Source organism: Caretta caretta, chromosome 3 (assembly GCF_965140235.1).
Source record: "Caretta caretta isolate rCarCar2 chromosome 3, rCarCar1.hap1, whole genome shotgun sequence".
Taxonomy (NCBI): domain Eukaryota; kingdom Metazoa; phylum Chordata; order Testudines; family Cheloniidae; genus Caretta; species Caretta caretta.
Genome location: NC_134208.1, coordinates 206,055,777 through 206,063,592, shown reverse-complemented (window position 1 = coordinate 206,063,592; position 7,816 = coordinate 206,055,777). Strand labels below are relative to the sequence as shown.

Genomic DNA, 7,816 nt, shown 5'->3' with positions numbered 1-7,816 from the left:
AGCCTAGGCCTGCATCTGCCTCCCGCTTCAGCAACAGAAACTGCCAAACACATATTGCCCTACTGCTCTGCTTTCCACTAGCTTCCTATGGCATGCAAGCCTTTGGACCTAGCTAAAATTACCTGAGGAATCCCAACTGATCAGCAAGCTGTGTTCTGATGGAACCACAGACCTAACCACATGAGGGAGATGTTCTAGAGCTTTCAACTGAAACTCAGTCCCTAAAAACATTACAGCACCCACACAAAGCTTCTGTCAGTTGTTTAACTTTCCATCAATTACAAATCTGCAAGGAGGAACTGTTAAAAGTACTGCTCCGCCGCTGAGGACAGTATTAAAATAACAACTAGACTGTAGCCTGAAGTTTTCGTTTTTGAGTAAAGGACTTGCTACTCTAGCTTGGTAACAAATGGCGCCACCTTTTCTGATCTCAGGACTTCTACAGGCCAAGAGAATCTGTTTTCTGTAAAGAGCGAATACATTGCTGACTTACCTCCAATAATATTGTACAGTACACACACAGAACTGAATTGGCCTAATCAATAACTTATGCACAATATCCCACTTTCTGCCAAAGCTGATTTTTAAATGAGAAAACTAATTAAGGAAGGCTACAACAAAACATGTGAACATGACATAAAATAGTGTGAGAGAAAGCCATGGATCAACTTTACACAAACCAGTATCACACTGAATTTGTATTTTATTATGCACTTCATCTTTTTCATATCTACCCTTAGAGCTTCAACTGTTAGAACAAAAAAGAACATTTGCAGCTGTGATTCTCAGGCCCAGTAAGAGGAAGTAGTGATATTTTCCATCAATATGTGGTATAAAACATGATGGTGGAATGTTTAAACTTGTCTGCTTTTTTATAAACAACAAGGGGAAATCAAAATATAAACAATTAACTGTACACTTCCTACTGTTTCTTTTGGGGCTTTATGAAAAGTAAAAACTGAGCCTAAACTCCTTTTTTTAAGACTGTGCCTTCTTCCTCCTCATCTATCTGAGATCTTTTCTGTTACCTTAAAAAAAAACATTTGATGTTCTTTGCGCTCTAAATTGTCCATAAACATTATTTTTGGTAAATTGCCTGAGAACCACAGCTTAGAGTTATTCAATGTCTTCAGGTCTCACAGGATGAGGTAATGGTATAATTGATTTCTTCTCTGAATCTCTGGAAAGCGCTTTCCTCATATCTGTTGACAAACACAAATGTTACTACTACAAGACAGACAACATTAAACAAGCCCATGTTAAGTGAATGTTCTTGTAGATTAGAATAAAAAAGCTCATCTTTTATGAGAAATTCCAATACTATAAGACTGCTACAAAAAAAATACAATTAGATGCAAAAATATTAGCTTTAATGCAATATTAAAGTCAAAATAGTAAACACTGGATGTAAGGTTGCTCCAAGAATGTGAGCCGCCACCTCCTTTGTATTTTACGGTATACTTTAATAAAATCATTACCTATATTTACATGTAACAAAGCAGGAACAAAAACAACATGTGCAAAGCAGCCAAGTAAAACTTCTGGGAGCAAACAAAGATAATATTCAAACTGAGTGCTTGCATCACTATACTTGAGCTATCATCAATGTGGGTTTTTGTTTTTTAATAGAAAAGAATATCCAGGGCTCCATTGCCTGAGGAACCGACAAGCATCAGCAGCAGAATACATCATTAACAGGTGCGTTCACAGAACCGTTCCAAGGCACACATTTATCGTTGCCTGACTTTAAACATTCACAATTTTAAGATCAGGGTGTCTGCGAAAAGCAAGGCTTCAAAGGGTTACCAGCATCTGCTATTGAAAGGCCAAACAAAATATGAATGGCTGGCTTAGCCCCCACCCCCCGAATAGAACTAGTAAAAAGCCCAGCCCTCTCCATTCCCAGCTGGAAAAGAGCTGGTTCCCAGGTTCAGGGCTTTCATATCAGCCCCTGGCTACTGGGTGTTTGAAAGTTGGGAGTGTCAGGTGCTCTCCTGTCCCAACTTCTTTTGGGTCCTCTTCCCCTGTGAATTGCTATTCCTTACATCTGTTGCTCATTACAGCTTTCCCAAGCAGCAGCAGAGTGAAATTAACACAAGTTCTGGTCAGCTTCAGCAGCTGTCCACATGTTTCTGAATAGTAACCCTAAAAAGGACAGGGATCATGTCAATATCACGCTTCAGCTGCTTGGAAAAGCTGTAAGTGGCATTAGCAGTGCTCAGACAGCATGTGTCTGTAGTCTCAGGAAGACAGCACCGCATTCATTTACATTTGGAAGGTTATCTTCACAACCACTTGACACAACAAGTTCACATTCTGCAGAAACTGAAGACTAAGGACTCATCCTGAACCAGGGAAAGCGTTCTGCTTGTCACTGATGATTAAATGAATGGATTTTTCAATCCCCGCAGAAATACTCAACCAATTTTGCTGCTGTTTATAAAATAAATTCACTTTTGCGGTGAGGCAAAGCGTCAATAATCTCAGCCCAAGATGAATTTGCTAGATAAAGTTCTGTGCATATGAAAAGAGAGATTAGAACAGGAACTTTAACCATCGTTATAGAAGGCATTGCTTGTACTTGTTATAATGGCAAAATCGTTTTGGTAGTTTAAACAAGTTATCTATTGGAATAAAGGAGTAAGTATCAATTAATAATGAGGACCATTCAAAACAGAAGTATTGTTGATACAATAAATACCACAAAGTATAACTTGTTGAAAATCAAATTCTGTAATTGAAGTGTAATTTCAAGTCCGATTTGTTCTTTAAAGAGCTATCCAAAGGTATATATGTGTGTACTTGATAAGCAACTGTCTGAGTTTTCTTTACTTTTTTGAAAATCAAGCTAACAACCCTGGAGCTTTCCACGTATGTGGTGATTTGCTTTTACGGAACCAAGTACTTACCATAGGCATCTTCGTCAGGCTCCCCATTGCTAGCTGAGTAGTACTCTAGTACTGTCCTGTAGACACTGTAGCCCAGTTGCTTGTACATATTTACTGCAACCTGATTCGACACTCTTACAAAGAGATCCACAAAAAACCCACCCTTTCTTTGTGAAGGGGAAAAAAAAAAAACAAATGAGGAAGAGCAAAAGAATACATTTCATAATATGATGAATCTACTGCCAATAATCAAAGAGAAGAGAAACAAATTCTTTCAAAGATTCTGCACAGAATACATCCTATTCAGTGATGATAAAAGGTGTGTTTTTTATTTATATTACAGGCAGATGTATTTTTCTGAGGTACAACTGAGGAGTCTAGCCACACGAACAATCTCAGGCTTTCACACAAGGCACAACTCTGCAGAGTTGAGTTGTGTACAAGTGACCAAAGAAACACTGGGTGAGTTATTTGATATATTTTGCACTCCAGAAGGAGAGAAGGAGCAGATTTTTTTATCCATTCATTTAAAGACCTACATAAATAACTTTCCCTGCTAGCCTCATCTCTCAAACAAGAAAGGGGAGAGTCCTGTACACTAGAAATGAGCCTTAGTCATCCATGTAATTATTTTCTGTATTTCTATTGCCAACTGCAGCTCTGCAAAAAAATGTAGTTTTACCTTTCCCCTTGCATTATGTATATTTATCCTAGACAGTGGTTATCTGATCTATCGCTAAGCTGTGTCGTGATCATTTTGTAGAGATTTTAAGCGAAAGATCACACTATCTGCTCTTAAAAAAAGACTCCAGTGTTTTCAGATCACATCAGCGGGAAACAATCTCATTCCCAATACACACGCAAAACAAAACTGTGAGCAGTAAACTCAGCAGCCTCACAGATTTCATCTGTTTCTCTACTTCTCTCATACAGTCAGCTCTTTGAGGCAGGGACAGTTCCCACCCTGTCTGCACACAATGTTGTGGGCACCACAGGAAAAAGAGTTGACTCTTTGTGAAGGGAATCTTCTCTCTGCCCCAGACAAGAAATTTTTACAGGGACCTGGAGTTTCTTCCCTCTCATCCCCACAAATAGGCTTTCACAACAGCTAAGAGAAAAGGAGTACTTGTGGCACCTTAGAGACTAACCAATTTATTTGAGCTTAAGCTTTCGTGAGCTACAGCTCACTTCATCAGATGCATGCATCCGATGAAGTGAGCTGTAGCTCACGAAAGCTTATGCTCAAATAAATTGGTTAGTCTCTAAGGTGCCACAAGTACTCCTTTTCTTTTTGCGAATACAGACTAACACGGCTGCCACTCAGAAACAACAACTAAGGAATGTCTTAATATTTGCCAGCTATCATTTAAACCTTGCGCTTTGTAACCACTGGGAATTATAATCAGAACATCACATGTTCAGTGGGCAAGCAAGGTCAGTTTTCTGGGACACAAGAAAAAGTTACTTAGAATTTGTACATGGTGCTCACCTTTCTGAAATTTCCTCCAGTAACTCCATCAACTTAGCGGCCAAACCCAGCCGGCGGAACTCGGGCGCAACAGAGAGAGCAGTGACATGCCCATGCCACTCCTCCCTGGCCACGGAGCCTTCAGCTTTACCCATTACTGCAAATGGAAGGAGCACTTAACTAGCACGCTGGAATTAACGTACCCCACCCTCACAGCGACGTCCCCGCAAAGGAAAGCCCAGATTTATTTCAAACTGCTTTCTAAGCCAAAATGTTTTAGTGATCCTGTGAAGACTGCAGTAGTGGTGTTTCACGATGGAATGAAATGGTTTTACTATAGTTAACTGCACAAGCCTCATTTGGACGGTACAGGGGACAGGCAACGTAAAAAAAACCAAAAAACAATCACATTTCCATTGGAAAATTGTGTACTTCTGACTGTTACTAGTAACCCTAATCACCAAGGCCCTGGTCCTTCACATTGTCTGTGGGTAGAGCTCCTCGCAAGATCAGGTCGTTAGAACACTAGAACTGAAAGAGATTAGAAAAATTGGGAAAACTGCTTTCCTGTAATTCTGCTCCTCTCCAGATACCATCCTGCAAGACTCTCATGCTTGACTTTCAGCTAAGCTTATTGCTTCTGTCTTTGAAGCATAAATTTCAAGTGATACATTTTATGGTAAGACTTTGATAAGTGTTCAATCAGTCCTCTGGACTGTTATAGTCAAGGGACCGTAGTTGGAAGCCCAAAGACCCCCTGAAGCGGAGACTAGCCAGTCATGTCCCTGGCCAATATTGCTGCTGTTAGGGGTCAAAAACCTTTAGAGCATGGGGAATTTTGCCAGTCTGACACCAGAAAGCCAAGACCCCAGGAGAGTGAATTCTGCACAGATGGGGTCATGAGAGAAAAATATGTCTCTCTGGTTTTTTCAATGTCTTTACTTAATGTGATTGACAGCACTTTGTGCCTGACCAGCTTTGCTTTACAAAGGGTCATTTCTGCTTCCTGTCTCATGCACTACCATAATGACACCACTCACTCTCACTGCTATGTAAGGAACTGAATAAAGTGAAGCAGAAGCAGGTGGGCATGTATACAGGAAAAGGGAGGGGCGGAAGAGGCAGGCCTGAGCATGTTAGGTAGTGTTGCTCTCAGACCCTCCCACAAGCCTCTTATAAATGGAGTAGGGGAGCAGAAAAACAGTTTTAAGGAACTAACCAAAAAAATCCCAACCCTTTCTATTAGGAGGGCACTCTGAGAAATCTGAATGTGCTGAAATTAGTTAATTTAAAAAAATAAATCCAGTTGACCGTGTCCTGTTAAAGGCAAGAGTGTGAACAAAAGGATAACACTTCCCCTCACATGCAAGCAGAAGGATGGTAGGCCAAGGTCCAGTGCAATGACAAAGGCCCTGATATTGCAAAGACTTACACAAATGAAACATTAAGCATGTGTCTTGCTAGAGCTCAGCATTAGTCCTGCGTCACTGCCACACAAGGACCACCACCACAAAACATGACTGCATAATTTATGAAATGCCCTTCAACATCTCTGAGGTGGTGTTAGCAGTAAATGCTCCAGTTTGGTGTGAATATTAAAAAACAGGAAGTGAACTGAAATCTGATTTATAGCCCCTAAGTATTAAAATGCAATAGAATCTTAAATGGTTAAAAATTATAAGCTGTCACACTAAGCGTACAATACTCCACTTACTGTAACCCATTAGCTCTCCACCTGGTGCTTCTGCAACAATAAAATACTCTGGCCAGTGAGCCAGATACTGTAGGTAAAAAGGTATCCCATACTACAGAGTTCTTGTTAAGAAGTATACAGCTAATTGACAATACTACTTTCTTCAGTACACAATGCTGGACTGAATATGGCTTGCCACAGAACAGCACTGAAATGACATGCACTGAACAGCACGTGCTGTCTGTTGAGAGTCTTAGCTCCACTGGTTGCATTTATACCTTCCTTTTATCAATATATTGGATGGCCAGCTTTCTACTCAGACAAAGCAGATTCCTATGTCTGGGTCTCCCGCCCAGATTTTAAGAGAAGATTTTAAGAGAAGAGTAGGGATAAGCCAGCAAATAGTCTACGTGAGAGCAACATAAAACAAAATGGTTTTAAATATGTTAGGAGAAATTAAAGGTTAGGCTGGCTTGCAGGAGGGAAATGTAAGGCTCTGAGGAATGCCTACATATTATTGTAAATTAATTTACCTAATTTGGATAAATTTAGTAAAGACCATATTACAGTTTTGGGTACATTAGATGTGTGTAGTAATAAGAACTACAATAATGGGAAGAAACAAAACTGCTGATACCAACACTGTATGTACAGTAAAATGAAAACCTTAATAAGGATACAGTCTCTGTAAGTGGATCCAAATTACTGTAAAAAAATAAAAACAGATTAAACTTTAAAAAGATTTACAAAATATATTTCTCGTGGAATATTTATCTGGTTAGGTTTTACTTCCAAACAACACACTTCCAAGAGAAAAGGAGGACTTGTGGCACCTTAGAGACAAACCCATTTATTTGAGCATGAGCTTTCCTGAGCTACAGCCCACTTCATCCGATGCAGTGAGCTGTAGCTCAGGAAAGCTGATGCTCAAATAAATGGGTTCGTCTCTAAGGTGCCACAAGTCCTCCTGCTCTTTTTTCTTCTGTGGACTGTCCCTTCTCGTACAGGCCAGTGTCCACCAGGCTCACTCCGGGAGCCAGCTCATAAAGGGACATGTCAGCGGCTCACTCTCTGTTCTGCAGACAGATTTCCCACGGCGGCTGGGAAACCCACCTCGGGCGGCGGCGGGGGCTCTGCCGGGACCGAGCGGCTCGGCACGGAGCCGGGGGAGGCGGCAGGCTCAGAACCGCGAGTGCGCTGCCGCGGGTGAGGAGGGGCCGGGCCCGGCGGAGTCCCACCGGCAGGGGCAGCTCCCATCCCCCCCTCTACCAACACCGAACCCGCTCCCGCGCCGGACCGAGCGCGCGGCCGGGGCGGGAGCCGCTCACATGTTGTTGAAACGGAAGAGGTCGTCGCAGGTGAAGGCCCGGAGCGAGGTCATGGTACCGCCCCGCCCGGCCAGGCGCCGACCCGGAACTGCTGCCTCTGACCCCGCCCGGGCGGGCTCACTTCCGTCCTCCTGGGGTTGCTTAGCAACACCCTGTGCCTGCCAGCCGCTGAGAAGCCGGCGCCCCATTGGCCGAGATAGACCCCGCCCCCCTCTGAAATTTCAGCGCCTGGTGCCGCGCGCGCGGGGTAGGGGGCCGCGCCCTCCCCTCCGAGCTGCCGGCCAGCGCCCTGGACAGGGCGGGGTCACAGCCCCCCCGCGCCGGCCCGGCAGCTGGACCTCGCGCGGGCAGCCCGGGGGCGGGCTGCGAACCCCGGCAGCGCGAGGACGGTTAAAGCTTTTTTTTGTAGCACGAGGCTCCACCAAGGAATTATAGACCC

General features: G+C 43.1%; 1 protein-coding gene across 1 annotated transcript; it reads right to left on the bottom strand.

The window, feature by feature from the left end:
- Positions 1-664: 664 nt before the first annotated feature.
- NAA20 (N-alpha-acetyltransferase 20, NatB catalytic subunit) lies at positions 665-7,524 on the bottom strand. Its single transcript, XM_048842445.2, has 6 exons — positions 7,378-7,524; positions 6,730-6,754; positions 6,071-6,161; positions 4,378-4,513; positions 2,910-3,055; positions 665-1,202 (listed from the first exon to the last, which is right to left on the bottom strand). Exons 1-6 carry the CDS (start codon positions 7,428-7,430, stop codon positions 1,117-1,119), a joined length of 537 nt encoding a protein of 178 aa, XP_048698402.1. The 5' UTR covers positions 7,431-7,524; the 3' UTR covers positions 665-1,116.
- Positions 7,525-7,816: the final 292 nt, after the last annotated feature.